Source organism: Marmota marmota, unplaced genomic scaffold (assembly GCF_001458135.2).
Source record: "Marmota marmota marmota unplaced genomic scaffold, marMar, whole genome shotgun sequence".
Lineage (NCBI taxonomy): Eukaryota > Metazoa > Chordata > Mammalia > Rodentia > Sciuridae > Marmota > Marmota marmota.
The window spans coordinates 49737257-49756285 of NW_026000229.1; the positions used below are offsets into that span (position 1 = coordinate 49737257).

A 19029-nucleotide genomic window follows, 5' to 3' on the forward strand; every position below is an offset into this window, starting at 1 on the left:
ACCGAGGTCGCTGATGGTGGCGTCAGCTGCGCGCCGGCCGCGAGGCAAAGAACCGGCTGCTGGGGCAGTGAGCGTGGAAAAGAGGGAGCTGAACGCGGAAGTGGTGGCAGCGCCCGGGTAGCCGGCGGAGGCGGTGACCGCGAAGTCTGAGACGGGAACCGGTCGTCGAGGGGAGGGGCACGGGATTGGCAGGAAGGCAACCGCCTGGTAGGATCTACAGGAGGTGCGAGGAGTGGCTGGGCCTTCTTTTTCCACTTGAACGTGCGCTGAGAGCCACGGCTGTGGTGATGGCGGCAATTACTCGGTCAGCCCCAGTTAAGCTGCCCTTTGGGAGGTGAGTGGGGGAAGGGTGGCCGCTGCCGGGCTTTGCAGCCGGGGTCGTGCTCGTTCCTTCCTGGCTGTCCTCCCATGCGACGGATCCAGCCCTTCCTTGGAACACAGTTAGAGCCAGATCTTTTAATTTCTTCTCTAGAAAAGAATAAAGCGAGACCTTGTCGGTCCTTTAATCTTGGCATATTTCGTATCCTCAGCGTGTCACTTCTGTAGAGATGAAGAATTAATACTCATTTCTTGAGACTCTATCCAGGTATCCCTTTTAAAAAGTATCTTGTGTTTCCCGATTCATATCCCACTAAAGTTCACTGAAGTGTATGTTTAGATCCAAAAGAAGAGTTAAAATTAAACGACCTATTGTTGTAGGCTTCATTTGATCTTGACCATCAAGTTTATGCTTTTCTTGTCTTCACGTTTTCCGTATTGATAGACTGGTCTGTGATGAATATCTTCACAATGACAATCTCTCGTTAGTATTTATCTTTGAGAATTTTTCTGTTTTTTTTTTTTTTGTGGTACCCACCTTTCAATTTCAGTCAGACCAATTTTTTTGTTTACCTCAGTGAGACGTCTTTCCATTGCAGATTTCCCTCTTTTCCAATCTATCTTTTGTGAAAAGTTGAAAGCGCAGTTAGACAAATTGGTGTTCTTGCCTTGGTGGAATCATAAGAGGGGTTGTTTTTAGTACTAGGGCTCCAAATAGGCTTGCTAGACACTGAGGTTTGTGTATGAATGAAGAGGATGAGTGATTGGCTCAAATACAACTTGGGATTTGTGGGGAAATACCTACTGTTCATTTCCCACAAAAGCAAAGGTACCTGAGATGCTGCTCTCTAAGTGAATTAATTTTATTTAGAGATCATTCATTTTTTAGGTAGACTGATTCATAATTTTTTGTCCAAGTAATTTAATATCATTGGATAGATTGGACGGTTCAAGATGAACTCATAATATTCATCTCTATATTGAATAAATCATGAGATTTCAGAGTAGTACTGTTCAGAGCTCAGCATAAGAAGAATCTGCAAATTGAAACAAGAGTTATAGCTATAAAATGTTTTAAATGGAGTATCTATAAATCTGTCCATTTTTTTGTGCCTTAGCAATCAAGCCATTTGATTCACAGATTAAAGAAAATTCTCCTTTGTAGATTTCACGTGTATGAATGAGATTCAGCTTTAGGATTGAACAATCCAAGGTTTTAATTTTACTCTTGACACATTGTGTGACCTTGAGTATGGTTCTCTTCCCGAATGTCAAATTCCTAGTCTCTGAAATGGAGATGGTACTTAGTAGCACCCAATTAGAGTACATAGGAGATACTAATGGATATATAAAATTCATTATTATTAATGTCTTGTGTTATTAGTGGGATACTTTGGGTGAGTGTGTAGTAGTTTTGTTTAAAGTGGGTTTAAATCATTATCCAGTAAAATGTTTTAAATATTAAAAGATTTGTTCCTGCTTTTGATAGTATGTTTTCATAATTCCATTTGCTTAAGTCAGTGCCTTTAGTGAGTTCATGATTCTTTTGAGGGAAATAGATAACTGAAACAACATATACAAGATGATAGTGCATTTATGAAACCTATGTAAATTAAATACTGTATTAGTAAAATTGTCTGGTAATTTGAGATAATATAGCTGTTTAAAAAGAAACCAATTTAGCTGTGTCACTGATATAGGTGTCAAAATTTTCCAAAGGAATGTGTTCATCCTTATTAACATGCATATCTCATAGGAGTAGGTAACTGAATGAACTGGCTGAAAATTAAGCCAAGGTCAAAAATTCATTTGCCGTGAAGGTTAGTTTGCTATGTTGTCAGGACTTTAGTACCCTTAGGCTTACAGATATTGTTGGTCTCAAGGGCAGTAGGGTGAGAAAACTGATGTATCACCATTCTACCAATGGTAATATTATCTAAATCTTACAATTTATCCAAGAGGATATATTGGTATTGCCTTATGGAAGGAGTTTTAAAAATGCCTTTTCAATAAAATATGTACTCCATGTAAAAATTAGTAATCCTTTGAAAGATAAGACTAGAAGAGAGGATAACCAGAGCTCAGGAGAACAAAGTATTGAAAAAATAACATTGAAGGCAGATTAGAAGTCTGAAAATTTCTATCTCTGAATGTATCCTGAAAATTACTAACCTACTTATTTTGGTGGTAGATATTATTGCACATGTATAATCTTAGTAAGGTGTAAAATGGTATGATACAGTAAAAGTCACCTTATTCCAAATACCCAATTCTGGCAAAAAAAAAAAAAACCACAAACAAACAGTATTTAAATCTCATGTTGACATTACTAGATTGATTTTTACCACTGCAAGACAGATATAATAAATATTTCATAAATGAAAAACTTAAGAGTTGGAAAGATCATGGTTTATTTAAAATCACACACCTAATAGGGGTGGTGGTACATGCCTGTAATTCCAGCATCTACGGAAGTTGAGGCAGGAAGATTGCAAGTTCAAAGCCAGCCTCAGCAACTTAAAAAAGGCCCTAGCAACTTAAGGAGACCCTTTCTCAAAAATAAAACATAAAAAGGGTTGGGGATGTGGCTCAGCCCCTGGGTTCAATGCCCTGTCAGAGCATAGGTCTTTTATCTAATCCAAGATATTCTATCACAGTCTCTCCAAATAATAGTTATTGCCATAAAACTTAGAATTTAAAAACATCAGGACATAAAAACAAATTTTATTTAAATCTAGAATTCCCTTTTACTAGTTTGTAGGTGAAACTTGTTACTCAACCTTAAATGTAAGTAAGCATATGTAATTGTAAAGTAGTGAAAAGAATAATCTATAATCAGTTAAAAAAAAAACAAAAAACAACTTGCTTGTTATTTCAGTACCACTACTATTAGTACTATTAGTTAGCTTACATGAAACTACAAATTTTGGGTCATTAAAAACTTGTGATTTTCACCCATGTTATTTTTAAGTAATTTAAAAGTGTAAAACTTTTTTAATGGACTATAATATTAGGAGTAATAGAAAAGGTTTTATGACATTTCAGAAATTCTGGAATCTCCTAAATTCAGATTTTTAAGTATGTTTTTGTTCAGATTTTCTGCCTTATATATAGCCTTTATTTCCTCTCTTTCCTTTTTCCTTGATTTTGGCACTTTTATCATGTCATTTTTAGAAAACTTCTGAGTAATAACATTTTCATTAATCTCAGTATGTTTTTTTCATATGTTTTAATCCTGGCAGTTAAAACATGTCCAGATTTTACAATGAGAAAAGTGAAGCCAAATGAGGCAGAGGTTTTTTGTTTGTTTGTTTGTTTCCCCTCCCTGCTAGGGATTAAACCCAGGGCTTCACATGTGCCAGGCAAATATCTTACCACTAAATATATTCCCAGAGATTTTTTTAAAGGAGGTAACATATTTATGAATGGCAAGGTCTGAGTTTACCTACCATTTTACAATTTAGCAACTCATGCTGTTTCATCTGCACTGTGGTGATTTTAAACATGGGATAGTGAATAACTGTAGGTTCTTAATTTTTATGGGTTTTTAATTTTTTAAAATTTCCTTTTTAGACTAAATTGGTCTTATAGAAAGAAAGAGTTCAGGGAAATAGGCCAAAATGTCAGAATTGCTTACTTCCAGGTACTTGAATTATAACCTTTTTTGCACCTTCTCAACTTCTTTCTGAACATTTCTGGGTTTTTTTGTAGATGGAAACAATCCCCCTTGTTTTATTTATTTATTTATTTTTATGTGGTGCTGAGGATTAAACCCAGTGCCTCACACATTAAGCAAGTGCTCTACCACTGAGCTACAACCCCAGCCCTGAACATTGATTTACTACTTACTGAGTATATGTCATTTTTATAATTAAAAATTACAAATTTTTAAGGGAAAAAATACATCTTTCCAATTTATTCCATAAAATGTTTTAATAGTACAACTTTTATATTCGGCTTTCTAAGTTACTATTGTCCTTCTACTTTTAGAAGTCCATGTACTGCCAGCTCTTAGTTTTCTACTTTCTTCATTCCACATTAACCTTGTTTAACAATAGGTTACTAGACATTTCAACTTATTCTTAGTAAGCTCGGGAAACATACATTCGTTTTAATAATTTCCCCAAAATTTGTTCCACAAAAAATGTTTTTGGAGAGTTAAATATAGGAAACCTTGGCATAAACAGGTTTCTTTACTGAAGTACCTCTTAGACCTTTTTGTTAAGTATGTATTGTAATCTTGCAGAGGAGAAGCATTTTCCAAATGTATTTGAAAGGGTACCTCTTTTTCCCCAGAATATGAATTTTTTTTAGTGTCAATCATTAATTATTTGTTTGGTTTTTAAAAATATTTTTTTAGTTGTAGATGGACACAATACCTTTATTTTATTTGTTTATTTTTATATAGTGCTGGGGATCAAACCCAGTGCCTCACATATGCTAGGCAAGCACTCTGCCACTGAGCCACAACCCTGGCCCTTAATTATTTGTTTTTAATGGACAAATAATTATATGTAATTATGTGATACAGTGTGACTTTTTAATTTTTATTTTTTAATTTTATGTTTTTGGTGGTGCTGGGGACTGAACACAGTGGCTCTCTACCACTCAACTACATCCCCAGCTTTTTTTAATTTTTATTTTGAGACAGTGGCTCACTAAGTTGTCCAGACTGGCTTCAAACTTTGTGATCCTCCTGCTGAGCTCAGCCTCTCTAGTAGCTAGAATTCATGTACACCACTGCTCCTGGCTCAATGTGATGTTTTAATCAAAGTATTTTTTAATAGAATGTTTCAGTTAAGCTGATTAGCATATCTTTTACCTCACTAATGTAGTTTTTGTGGTGACAACATTAAAAATTTTAGCAATTTTGAAATATACACTTTTTTTTATTAACTGGTTACCATGCAATGTGAAAAAGCACTAAAACCTACTTCTCTGCAGAATATGTATTAGCATCTTTCAGAAATAGTGTTTACTAGAATAGATTTAGAAACACTGGCATAATCAAACTGTAATTGGGAAAGAAAGTAGAAGAGGTAGAAGGCCAGGCACAGTGGTGCATGCCTGTGATCCCAGCAACTCAGAAGGTTGAGACAGAAGGATCCCAAGTTCAAAGTCAGCCTCAGCAACTTATCAAGACCCTGTCTCTGTCTCAATGGAAAAAACAAAACATGGGCTGGGGATGTGGCTCAGTGTTAAGCTCCCCTGGATTCAATCCCTGGCACTAAAGAAAAGGGGGAAAGAGGTAAGGGAGGATATAAAGGTACTAAACCAATGATTACTTTTTTTTTTTTTTTTAATTACCATCCAGTAAAGTCTCTTGAGACCTAGGTATCTCTTTAAAGGGAGATACTTCAAAATATTTATGGGAAAATTAATCTGTATTGCTTTTGTAATGAGAAAAATTTTTTTAGTTCAAATATTTTTCTCATGTGAACAAACTCATTTTCATATTTTTTTTCTGTAAAAAATATTTCAAGGAATTCATCTGTTGTCTGCTATGCAATAAATTCCGTAAATTCTATTTGCGGAGCATAAATATTTCTCCAGTATTTAATGCAAATATTACAGACTATGATCAGAATGCTTTCAAGGAGTTTTTGGGCACATGATAGCAGGTAAACTTGGAATCATGAATTTAGTAGGCAAAGTCCCAGGCTGAAATACTACCCTGAATTTATGAATTCTTTATGTAGTATACTGAATTATTCTTTATAGGATCAAGTTTATTTCAATTTAGTATTTATGGGAATTCTGATCTTAGATGTAGATCAGCATTTTAGATATAGGTAGTTAAGTGAAAAAAATTAATACATAATTTTGTTATCCAGTATTCTAAAGAATACAGAATAATTTTCCAGAGAAAGTTTAACTTCTTAATTATTATATTTTAATAGTTTTCTATAGGAATCTTTAACTAAAATCACTTTCCTAGTCTTATTGAGTAGAACTAAATATTATTTAATTTATTAATGAAAGTGCCACAGTGGGCTTTGATTTGTTATTCCTGTCATTGCAGTTGGTGGTAGAACCTGGGACCGAATGGAGAGTGAACTTGCTTTTTAAAAAAAAAAAAAAAAAGAATTTATTTTTTACTTTTTTAGTTGTAGATGGACACAATAGCTTTATTTTATTCATTTATTTTTATGTGGTGCTCAGGATCGAACCTAGTACCTCACATTTGCTAGGCAAGCGCTCTACCACTGAGCCACAACCCCCTCCCCGGAAATTGCTTTCTTGACAGAGCATTTATTATATAAACTCTCTCTTTAAACATGTGCCTCTTGCTCACTAAGAAATAATGATTTTTTAAAATGTCACAGTTTACTCCCCAGGGCAGTGTAAAATATCTCCCTCATAAAAAATTAATTATTGAATGAGGAGCCTCTCCCAAGTGATTCTTTTGCCTTCATTAAAAAAACAAACAAACAAAAACCGCTGGGATTACAAACATGTAATCTCAGTGACTCATGATACTGAGACCAGAGAATCTCAAGTTCAAAGCCAGCCTCAGCAAAAGCAAGGCACAAAGCAACTTGGTGAGACCCTGTCTCTAAATAAAATACAAAATAGGACTGGGGATATGGCTCAGTGGTTCAGGAATGAACATGTAACAACGAGTATGAATATGTAACAGCAAATCCCCTGAGTTCAATCCCTGGTACCAAAAAAAGAAAAAAGAAACAAAAAAAAAAAGGTCTTTGCAACCATTAACAAAGATCTTCGATTTCAGTATGCCTACTTACCTGGGTTTAGTTCTCAGCACTGCAAAAAGTACATAGACAATTTGTCAGACTCTTTCAAGCTATTATCTTTGATGTCTGTATCACAAATTGGTAGTAAAACCATCATTTCGAAATATATCATTTTGATCTCCTACTTCGTTTATGCAGAGATTATTAAAATTCTAAGAATTGGGCTCAGGATGTAGTTTAGTAGTAGAGCACTTGCCTGACATACAAGAGGCCCAGGTTCAATCCCCAGCACCATAAAAAATGTAATTAAAATAAAATCTCAAGAATTAATCTCATTTCGATTCAGAATTCTACACTTTCTTTTTACATTTGGAATTTATATATATAGGCAAACACCAAAGCACCTCTCTTAAAAATTTTTTGGTCTTTGTAATAAATAAAAATAATTTTATCTTTATTGAGCAGTATGATTGGATTTTGTATTTTTAAGAATTTTGAGTTAGTGAAACTTCTGCAAGAGGTTAGAAAATTTTCTTTCCCCATAGGCAAGTGTAAAGATATAAGAGTTTCATTATTGTTATGACTTTTTGTAACAAAATCAAATAACAAAGAAGGAAATTCTTTTTTTTATGTTTTTATTTTTTTTAATTTTATTTATTTTTTAGGTGTAGATGGACACAACACAATGCCTTTATTTATTTATTTATTTGAGAGAGAGAGAGAGAGAATTTTAATATTTATTTTTTAGTTTTCGGTGGACACAACATCTTTGTTTGTATGTGGTGCTAAGGATTGAACCCAGGCCACACACATGCCAGGCGAGCGCGCTACCACTTGAGCCACATCCCCAGTCCCAAAGAAGGAAATTCTGAGTATCTTTTTTCCTAATAAGATGTCTTTATAGCAAATGTTGGGTTTTTTTGTTTGTTTTGGTTTGGTTTTGGTACTGAGGATTGAATCCAGGGGTGCTTTACCACTGAGTTACATCCTCATCCCTTTTTATTTTGACACAGGGCCTAATAAGTTGCTGAGGCTATTCTTGAACTTGTGATCCTCCTGCCTCAGTCTCCCAAGTTGCTAGGATTACAGATGTGACCACTGCATTTGGCACATAAATGCAGAAAAGTTACTGCCTCAGTAATTGTTAAGAGGTTACCTATAAATAGCACAGTTCACAATAACCAAACTATGGAACCGGCTTAGGTGTCCATCAACAAATGAACTGATAAAGAAAATGTGATATATATACACAATGGAATTTTATTCAGCCATAAAGAAAAATGAAATTATGGCATTTGCAGAAAGATGGATGGAACCAAATACCATGATGTTAAGCAAAATAGGACAAACTCAGAGGGTTATATTTTCTTTCCTATGCAGAAGCTGGAGAGGAAAAAGAAAAACAATGGTGGGGCTTGATCTCCTAAAAATCAAAGGGAAATCAATAGAAAAAAAAGGACCAAGGGTTGAGAGGGAGGGAGGGAAATGCTGAGGAGTGATATTGACTAAGTTATATTGTTACATTGAGTACTAGTATGAATATGTAACAACAAATCCCATCAATATGTACAACTATAATGTACCACTAAAAAGTGTGGGGGAAAAAAATAAAAATGAAGTGCTTTGCTCAGCTCCTGGTGCTGCTGATACTCTGTATCCGTGGTGAGTCCAGAGGAAGATGAGAAAGGAGAATAGGGAGGGAGGTGAGCTCTGGGGCCCCACATCTGCCACTGGTATGTTTGGTTCGCATGTGATAAGTGCAGGTCTTGGTCTCTAAAATGAAGCAGATGAGGTTGAGCTCTGTGAAAGTGACAAAGATTCCAGAAGGAGCAAGGATATATTCTCTGGTAAAGACTCATACACAGAAAGAGAAGTATTGCATGGATGAATTCTAGAATTATTGCTTGCTAATGCAGAGTTCGTTTTTAATATTGAAAAATTTTGGAATATAAATTGAAAACATACCCTGAAGTAATCAGTCACAGAAAAACTATGAAGAGTTTACTTATATTATGACATTACTGATGAAATGCATGGATGTTTTCAAAATATACCTATTTGCTAAATACCTTCTGAGAATCTTAGTAAAGGTCATAAAATTTGGAGCACTTGTCATTTTGTGGAAGGAAAATACTTAACTCCTCTTAAAAGTTCAACAAGTTATGTAAGTACTTTGCCTTGAATTAACTAGCAAGTTTTGTGTGTAGTAAGATTTCTATGGTTATATCTTATTACAAAGTATTGTAAAGTTTCTTTTAAAATAATACAGTCCTAGGCTGGGGTTGAGGCTCAGTGGTAGCACACTTGCCTGGTATGTGTGAGGCACTGGGTTCAATTCACAGCACCACATATAAATAAATAATATAAAGGTCTATCAACAACTAAAAAAAATTTAAACAATAATACAGTCCACAAATCCAATCTAGCATCATGTGCAGCAGTTGCAGTACTCTGATAGTGAGTAAAGTAAGGAGGACTGCCTTAACTTGTCAGCCCTTGGGACTCCTACTCTTCCCTCTAGAGCAGCATACCATCAGATAAGTGAACATATGACAATGAGGGATGGTAACATTGTCAGCCATATATTCAATTTAATCTTAATTTTTTTTTTACTTTTTAGACAAATATAATTAGAAATTAAATTTTCTTCCTACTTTGAAAACTATAATAATTCAATGACATTCTGGACTGTCGTGTCTCACGACTAAACAGTCAAGGTCACTCCAGGTGAACTGGGCTGCACAAAATAATCACACAAGAAACAGAGATACCTTTTTCTTCGGGTCCTCTGATGGCTTCTCTGATCTTAGGGGTCCGTGGAAAGAGAGAGAACACGTGCTGAACCCTTTTATTGGGGAGAAGCCATTCAAATGAGGCAAGAGGTCAGGTTTGGGGGGGCTTGAGTCTAACTTCATGATGTCTGCTGTCTGCAGATTGACTGACATCTGGGAAGGCCACACCCAAAGGCAGAGCAAGAGAAGGGGACACACAAAGGGAGTTTCCATGGAACATTCTATCCCAAATAGGGCAAAGGGGTAGGATTACAAAAGAATAGATGAGTGTAGCTCAACCACAGGGGTGCCTATTCAGAAGACTGGCCTTGCTATCCTAGTGGGGAAAAAAACTTGAGTCAGGAATCATGGCACTATCGCGCCAGATTATAGTGATCTTACAGTTCCCTGTGGTGCATCAGGACTGGAAGGCATGGTAACTCAATGTAGCTTCCCACACTGGACCATATATAAGATAAGGGAGAACAACATTTTACAAAAGAGATTTTGAGCATGAACTCATAGTTTTCTAGCAAAATAATAGCTAGGAAAATTTTATGTGGAACTCTAATAATTTTTTTTAGTATTCAGGATCAAACTCAGAGGCCTCACTTTTTTTTTCCTCCGTTTTTTTCCCCCTTGTTTCCATGTTTGTTGCATTTATTTTATCTGCATTGCTTTATGAAGTGATAACAAACCAAAGGAATATGTCTTAATACTGAAGGCTGTCAATCTTGACAATTTTCAAAGTAGGGCCAGCCCATTATTAATGGTCCTAGTTCAGAGCACTTGACAATCCAATTTAGAATTATATTGTTAATTTATAAATAAAAATATTTATAGATTTATAGCATACACAAGATCATGCAACATGGTTGCCATCATTAGTTCTATTTCTACTACCAAGATAGAAGAGTTATTGTTATAAGTTTTGAATCATCAAAGTCACTTTAAACATAATAACCAACAATGCCTAACTCAAGTCCTGTGAAACTTATTAAAGGTTTATCCTTTGAGATCTGAACAGATTTTTATACACTTTAAGTGAAGTTTCTTTTTAAAGGGAGTATTTTAAATACTTGTGGCATAGCAAAATTTAATCTGTTTTTCTCTATTTTCAAGTTACATTTTCATTTTCAACCAAGTATCTGTACATGAAAAGCTAAGCAGAATATGTAACCTGAGACAGACAGATGCTGCTACTGGGATTAAATTAGAGATTTTTAAAATTTGTTCTTTTTATATATACATGATAGAAGAGTGTATTTTGACATGTTATACATACATGGAGTATAACTTATTTTAATTAAGATCTCATTCTTGTGGTTGTATAAGATGTGGAATTATACTGGTCGTGTATTAGGGGCCTCACTTTCAAGGCTATAATTCTGAGATGAATACAAAACAGAAGAAAATTTTCACTCTGAAGTGTGTGAAAATGTTTGGAAAACTCAGCCTAAAACAATGGTATTTTTCACTTTCTTTTATGGACATCTGCAGCATTAGCACAGGTAAGAAGTTCACCTAAAACCCATAGATAGTCCATCAATTGGTACCTATTACTTAAAATTTGGTAAGCCTACCAAAGTAAACCTGTTTTGTTAGCACGTAAACTTGTATAGAGAAAGTCTGGAGATTAGTTCTCTGGGGGTAAATGACAAATTTTCCCATAGCTTTGTGGTCTATTGAATTTCAGCTGTTATCTGGCATGTTGGTCTTTCACTTTAAAACACTGGGTTTTCTCCTCAAAATTATACTTATAAGAATTTTTTTTATAATTAAGTATTGGAATAGAGATATTCTGTGATTTCTCATTATGAACTTTCTCTGACTTAGTTACTTTAACAAAACAATATCTGTTTTATAAATACATGAAAGTATTTTTTTTTAAGTATTTATTTTTTAATTGTATTTGGAGACAATACCTTTATTTATTTTTATGCGGTGCTGAGGATCGAACCAAGAGCCCGCACATGCTAGGCGAGTGCTCTACTGATGAGCCACAACCCCAGCTCCAAAAAAGTATATTTTAACATTTATTTAACTTAATGCATTTCCATGGTTAAGCTGATTACTTTATGTAAATTATTTCATCCCCAATAGCCTGGTGAAATAGCATCCATTTTGCAGTTGGATGCATTGAGGTGTCTAGATCATACACATAGTACAAAACAGGATTGGACTCAAACCATGTTTCTAATACCTGCCATCTCTGTGCTATGAAACTACATTCTTGCCATATATGTATATAAAGATACTGAAAATGTTAAAACAGATACTGCCAGTTGATGAGATTATGATAGTTGTCACTTGGTTCTACTTTCAAATATTTTAACTCTTTTTTTACCTTCATCTTTCTAAATAGTATATTTATGCTTTTTTGTGATTCAGCAATTTTTACACATTGTGTTGAATTCCTCTTTTGGTGAATAGGAATTTACTTCTATCCTCTCTCTCTTTGCATCCTCACATTAGTTATATCACAATTTTGATGAATATTTAAATAACATTAACTGCTGAGCAGGTGGTTTTTATGTTTCTTCTTTTTTCCCCCCTTATTGGTGATGCTGGATATCTAATCCAGAGCTTTACACTTTCTTGCCAAGCGCCTCTACCACAGAGCTATACCTGCAGCTCCTATTTTCTTGGGTAACTTTCTTATTTTTCTGTAATGCTTTGTTACATAGTCATTTTTCCATTTGCTTTTGCACTCTCAATTTTCTAAAAGTCAATCTATTTTCTCCTCAAGATCCTTCACCTTGGAGCCTTTGTCCTTGTGTGGTTATTTGGGCTGATTACCCTCTAGCAGCTCTAAACCCTCCCCTATACACACCCCCTCTCAAGAGATTCCCTTCTTGCTCCCCAGAACTCACATTTCTTCTTCCCTATCACACATCTTCCTTGGGTTAGAGTTTACAGGAAGAATATATTATCTAATATGGGTTAAAATTTGCATGTCTGACAATTTATTTTAACCTCATATTTTACTGATAGTTAGACTGGTTATCTCTTCAAGGTAGGAAACTAATTTCTAGCTTCCAATGTTGTTGAGAAACCAAATACCATTTTATTTGTAGTCCTTTGATTATAACTCTTTCCTTCTCAGGAAGTCTTCAGCACAGGTTCAGTGTTCCCTAGGATGAGAATTATTTCCCATTTCAGATTTTGGAATATTTGCATATACATAATGAAATATCTTTGGGATGGGGTTTAAGTCTAAACATATAAACTTTATACATATAACTTGAAGGTAATTTTACACAGTATTTTTATGGGCCTGTATTTTGACTGTGATGTTATCACATGAAGTCAGGTGTGGAATTTTCTACTTGTGGCATCATGTTTATGCTCAAAAAGTTTCCGATTTTGGAGCATTTCAGATTTTCATATTAGGACTACTCAGTCTGTGTACTTAGATGCTCAGTAGGCTCTTTCATTATGGAAGCTCATGTCCTTTAGGTATGAGTTTTTTTTTGGGGGGGGGGCGGTCTTCCAGATCTTAATTGGCTTAATACAATCTAGAATTGAGCAGCAACCATAGTGGTTCAGTATGTTCACTAGGAAAATTTCCAGTATTATTTCTTGGTAATTTCACCTCTCCATTTTATTATTGTTTTCTCTGAAATACCTATATTGATCCTCTAATTTTTTTCCTGCCTATTTAACCATTATTTTTTCTATTTCTTCAACTTATCCTCCAAATTTTTCTCAGCAATCATTTTTAATTTCTAGTTTGTCCTCACCTCTTTCTTATGTCTTATTCATAGTTGTAATAATTTCTCTTAACTTGGAAGAAACCAGTATTTATTTGTTTGTTTGTTTGTTTTTGTGGTGCTGTGGATGGAACACGGGCCTCCCTCCTGCAAAGTGCCACTTTACCACTGAGGCTCAGAAATCTATTTTTATTGTCTAATCCTTCCACAGTTTAGTGTTTTTTTCAAACTTTATGTTTTGGTCTGTCATTTATGTTAGAAGTTTTCCTAAAAACTGATCATCTGTGAGTAGAGCACAACTATGCTTCCTGGATTGTGTGTGTGTGTGTGTGTGTGTGTGTGTGTGTGTGTGTGTGTGTAGGCGGGGCTGTGTAGAGGTGAGCTTCAGGGCATGCTTGTGTGGCCTTCTGGCTTTTTATTAGTGGTTTCCCAGCTCTCAGCATCTGTGTCTTTTCTCTTTGACCACTTTGTTTCCTAGCAAAGTATGTTCTCCTGGGCTGGGATTGTAGCTCAGTAGTAGAGTGCTTGCCCAGCACAGGTGAGGCCCTGAGTTCAATCCTTAGCACCACATAAAACAAATAACTAAAGGTTAGATTCTTAAAAAATAGAAAAGAAAAGAAAAAAGTATGTTCTCCTGTTCTAGTAGGGAAGTGTAAGCTTGCCCACCAGAGTTCTGGGAGCTACGTGGAAGAAGGGACTAAAAAACTTTTTGATTTAGTCCTTCTATTTTTAGTCCCCAGCCTCCCCTCTGCACTTTCCTATGTCTGGTATCCAAAGTCCTGAACCTCTGGTTTAGTTTGTCAAATAGTAAATGTCTCTAAGTATGGGATTAAAAATCTAAGAAATCCAACAGTTCTTAGACAAATTTTCAACATACCTTTCCATTTTCCTTCCTTTTCTTTGCCCACACTTTCTGTAGCACTTTGTGCCTAAAGGTCCTGAACTTTGCCTGCTCTGTTGGCTTCCTTTTTATCCATGTCACCTCTACACCCAGCTCTCTGCCACTGAGTCAGTTATTGCTCCTCTGTTTTCTCAGGTTATAGATTATCTGATAGTTTGTTGGAGATGAGGTTTGTGGACTTTTTTCCCTTGGCAACCAGAGCCTTGCACTTGCTAAGTGAGCTTTCTACTGCCGAGCTACACCTCTAGCCCTAGGTTTGTGATTTTACTTTTTATTTTCTCTTATTGTTTTGGGCTGACTTCTGAGGAAAGAATAATTCACTCAGCCATTTTCAAACTGAACAATTATTTTTTGTATAATTGGGGAAAAAACAAAAAACTATTTTCATTTTGAGGGGAAATCCAATTTCCTACTCATTAGGAAATTTCTAAGGAAGCATTAAAATCAAGATTTTATAAGGAGACTTTGGTGAATTTTGAAGACAATGAAGAATTAAGAGAGAAATACTGAAGCAGGACCCTGGTAAAGGTGGGAATATTATCAAGAATAGAGGATATAAAAAAAGAATTGTCATAATTAAGAAGCAGCAAGGAGGCAAGATTAAGAAATTCACCCAGTCCAGTAAAGTTGATCATACAGCTAATAAACTGCTATTCTGATACAAACCTTAGTGAATTTTCATATTCTATAGCTAGCTTTGTTGCTTTTGCTTATTGTTTGTTCAGTGGAATTTAGTCAATAAATAAGCAAAGTTATTGTTGAATATAATTTTGGCTCTGCTAAGTGATGGTGTATCTTTGAAAATTCGATTAGAAACATTTTTCCCTAAGGATTTTAAATTATTACATATCAGTGGGCTCATTATATAAAAATAATAAGTCTAATCACCAAAAGAGGAATACTCTATTTGGAAAGTCTGTATCATTTATTCACACTTTTAAAAAAGCACTTATAAATTATTTTGTTTGCCAGTATGTACAATCATATAATATGATTGTTTCAAAACCTACTTTAAAAGTGGATTCAAGGGCTGGGGATGTAGCTCAGTTGGTAGAATGCTTGCCTCCCATGCACAGGTCCCTGGGTTTAATCCCTAGTGCCATTAAAAAAAAAAAAAAGAAAGAAAGAAAAAGAATTCAAGTGCCTGGGAGTACTTGACTTGGAATTTTTAATGTTCTTGCATTATCAGAAACATAATCATAATCAGAATGTTGCGTAACTGTTTTTCCCAGTCTCAAAATTCATCTGCAATATATTTGGGATTATAGAACTTCTTCCCTTAGTTTCTGACTTAAAATCTTATTTCACTGAAAAATACTTTAATTCTACTTATCACCAATCATTGCCATGAGTCTTTGTGAAACTCAGTATTTTACAATGTAAATTCTATCCTGTCTACCCAACTTCATAAGAGAGGTAATATCCTATAGAAATCTACTTGTTTTCAAGAAATGTTCAAGAATAAAAGTCTAATTCCATATTTCTAGAAAGCTGCATAAGTTAGTAGTAAAGTTGAAATGTATTGAAAAAACTACATTCCTACTGCTTGGTGGTAATTATTTATTTAATACTTTCTTAACTTTGCAGCTTAAAATTGTTCATATTTTAATCAGTAGGAACAGAAACAAGAAGAAAGAAGTAAAGGAACAGTATAGGGTAGACAGCATATAAGACTTGTAGTTCTTACAATTCACTCGTCTAGGGCTGGGGATGTGGCTCAGTGGTAGAGTATCTGCCTAGCATTCATAAGACCCTGGGTTCGATCCCCAGCACCACAAAAACAAACAAACAAAAAAGAATTCACTGGTCTGTTGTGAAATTTTAAAATAAAATGAAAAGAGAGAGGCAGGAAATACACTTCAAGACTAGAAATTATTCAGATTTAAGCCTATGTTATAGCTGAGAGAGCAGACATGGCTTTTTTTGATACACATTGGAAATGAGCTATGGAACAGAACCTTAGACTCTTGACTGTGGAACTCCAAGATTACATTTAGTGGGAACAAAACACTTGGGACTGCTTTCAACATAGCCAGTACTCATCTTTTTCATGTACTAATTATGTTTTCATCTGTGTCTAATTGGGGCTTTATATTATAAATAAAAGGTGGATAACATATCGCTAATGACTTTTTTTCCCCCCCCTTTAGATACATCTGGAAAGTGCTCAGAAGAAACATCCTGTCAGAAAAACTGAAAAAGCAGTATTTATAACACTGGAATCTGTGGATAAATTTGTTAAAATGGCAGAAAGTAGTGAAAATAATAGTAAAAATATAGTTGTAAGACCCAAAACTAGTCGAAGTAGAAGTGCTGACAGAAAGGATGGTTATGTGTGGAGTGGAAAGAAGTTGTCTTGGTCGAAAAAGAGTGAGAGTTGTTCAGATGCTGAAACAGTGGATACTATAGAGAAAACTGAAGTTCCTTTAAGGAGCCAAGAAAGAAATTACAGCTGTTCATCCATTGAGTTGGACTTAGATCATTCCTGTGGTCATAGATTTTTAGGCCGATCTCTGAAACAAAAATTGCAAGATGCTGTGGGGCAGTGTTTTCCAATAAAGAATTGTAGTAGTCGGCACTCTTCCGGGCTTCCATCTAGAAGAAAAATTCATATCAGTGAACTAATGTTAGATAAGTGTCCTTTCCCACCTCGATCAGATTTAGCCTTCAGATGGCATTTTATTAAACGACACACTGCTCCTATAAGTCCCATATCAGATGAATGGGTAAGCACAGACTTGTCTCAGAGTGAATTGAGGGATGGTCAGCTAAAACGAAGAAACATGGAAGATGTAAACTGTTTCTCTCATACCAATGTTCAACCTTGTGTCATAACTACCAACAATGCTTCATGTAGAGGTGGTCCCATGACTGACTCTATGATGAACCTAGGTCCAAATAACAGTATAGAAGATAGTGATATGGATTCAGATGATGAAATTATAACACTTTGCACAAGTTCCAGAAAAAGAAACAAACCCAAATGGGAAATGGATGATGATATCCTACAGTTGGAAACACCTCCTAAGTACCACACCCAGATTGATTATGTTCACTGTCTTGTACCAGACCTCCTTCAGATCAATAACAATCCATGTTACTGGGGAGTTATGGATAAATATGCAGCTGAAGCTCTACTAGAAGGAAAACCAGAAGGTACCTTTTTACTTCGAGACTCAGCACAGGAAGACTATTTATTCTCTGTTAGTTTTAGACGCTATAGTCGTTCTCTCCATGCTAGAATTGAACAATGGAATCACAACTTTAGCTTTGATGCACATGATCCTTGTGTCTTCCATTCTCCTGATATTACTGGGCTCCTGGAACATTATAAGGACCCAAGTGCCTGTATGTTCTTTGAACCACTTTTATCCACTCCTTTAATTCGGACTTTCCCCTTTTCCCTGCAGCATATTTGCAGAACAGTTATTTGTAATTGTACAACTTACGATGGTATTGATGCCCTTCCAATTCCTCCTTCTATGAAATTATATTTGAAGGAGTATCATTATAAATCAAAAGTTAGAGTACTCAGGATTGATGCGCCAGAACAACAATGCTAGGAAAAGGGTAGTAACATGGGAATAATTGCATATGTATTTTCATTTAACATTTTATTTTTCTTGTTACTCCTCTTTGAATTTTTCTACAAAGGCAGTTGGAATCGAAAATAAGCCTCTGCTGGATCTGTTTATTTTTCTTATGCTACACTAATTGTTGGATGTTAACATATATTTTTAACCATGTATGTTCACTTTGGGTTTTTATTGTGTAAATTGTATACTTAAAATTTTCTTTCCTTAACTTATAGATGGTCCAGGCATATTTGAGATTTGGTAGGCATTACAAATACATTTGGATATTCTGTCTTTTTCTTTTTCTTTTTTTTTTTAATTCTTTTTTAAAGAGAGAGAGAGAGGGAGAGCGCGCGCGCGAGAGAGAATTTTTTTTTTTTTAATATTTATTTTTTAGTTATTGGTGGACACAACATCTTTGTTTGTATGTGGTGCTGAGGATCGAACCCAGGCCGCACGCAGGCCAGGCGAGCGAGCTACCGCTTGAGCCACATCCCCAGCCCTGTATTTTTCTTTAATAATAAACTTATGTTCTTTTCTACATGTAAAATATTTTTAACCTATGCTATCAGTGTTCCTATACATAAAATATAGTTTCCTCATCCCCTTTTTGTTGAGCTTTAAAATTCTTCAGTAAAGATGAGTGCTACGATTCATCCATACTAGTGTAATTGACCTTTATAATTTACTATAGGAATGTTACAGGTAACAAAATGGCTTAAAGTCAAACTTTCTGTGTTTTTAATTTAAATATTAACTGTAAAACAGGATTAATCCAAATCAATGAGCATCAGATGAAAACATGACATTCTGGAGGTGCATTTATGCTACAATATGGCATGGTCATTTGCTATTCCTAAATAGGTGGTCTTCTCTACCTGGAAAAGTTAAATCATCCTTATGTGTACGTGCGTGCACACATATGCAAACCTTGGCCCTCACCCATGATAGTCATGTGCTATACCACTGAACTAAAACCCCCACCTGAGTTAAACCATCTTTAAAACAAACTTTATTTCTCAATGAAAACTTTAAAAATAATAACCATATTAA

The 19029-nt window shown here is 35.1% G+C and overlaps 1 protein-coding gene across 1 annotated transcript; it reads left to right on the forward strand.

Moving 5' to 3' along the window:
* The first annotated feature begins 13 nt into the window (after positions 1 to 13).
* On the forward strand, positions 14 to 18254 carry Socs4 (suppressor of cytokine signaling 4). The gene is made up of 2 exons (XM_015480908.2): positions 14 to 334; positions 16552 to 18254. The coding sequence occupies exon 2, from the start codon at positions 16645 to 16647 to the stop codon at positions 17962 to 17964; it is 1320 nt and encodes a 439-aa protein (XP_015336394.1). The 5' UTR covers positions 14 to 334; positions 16552 to 16644; the 3' UTR covers positions 17965 to 18254.
* The last annotated feature ends 775 nt before the right edge of the window (positions 18255 to 19029 follow it).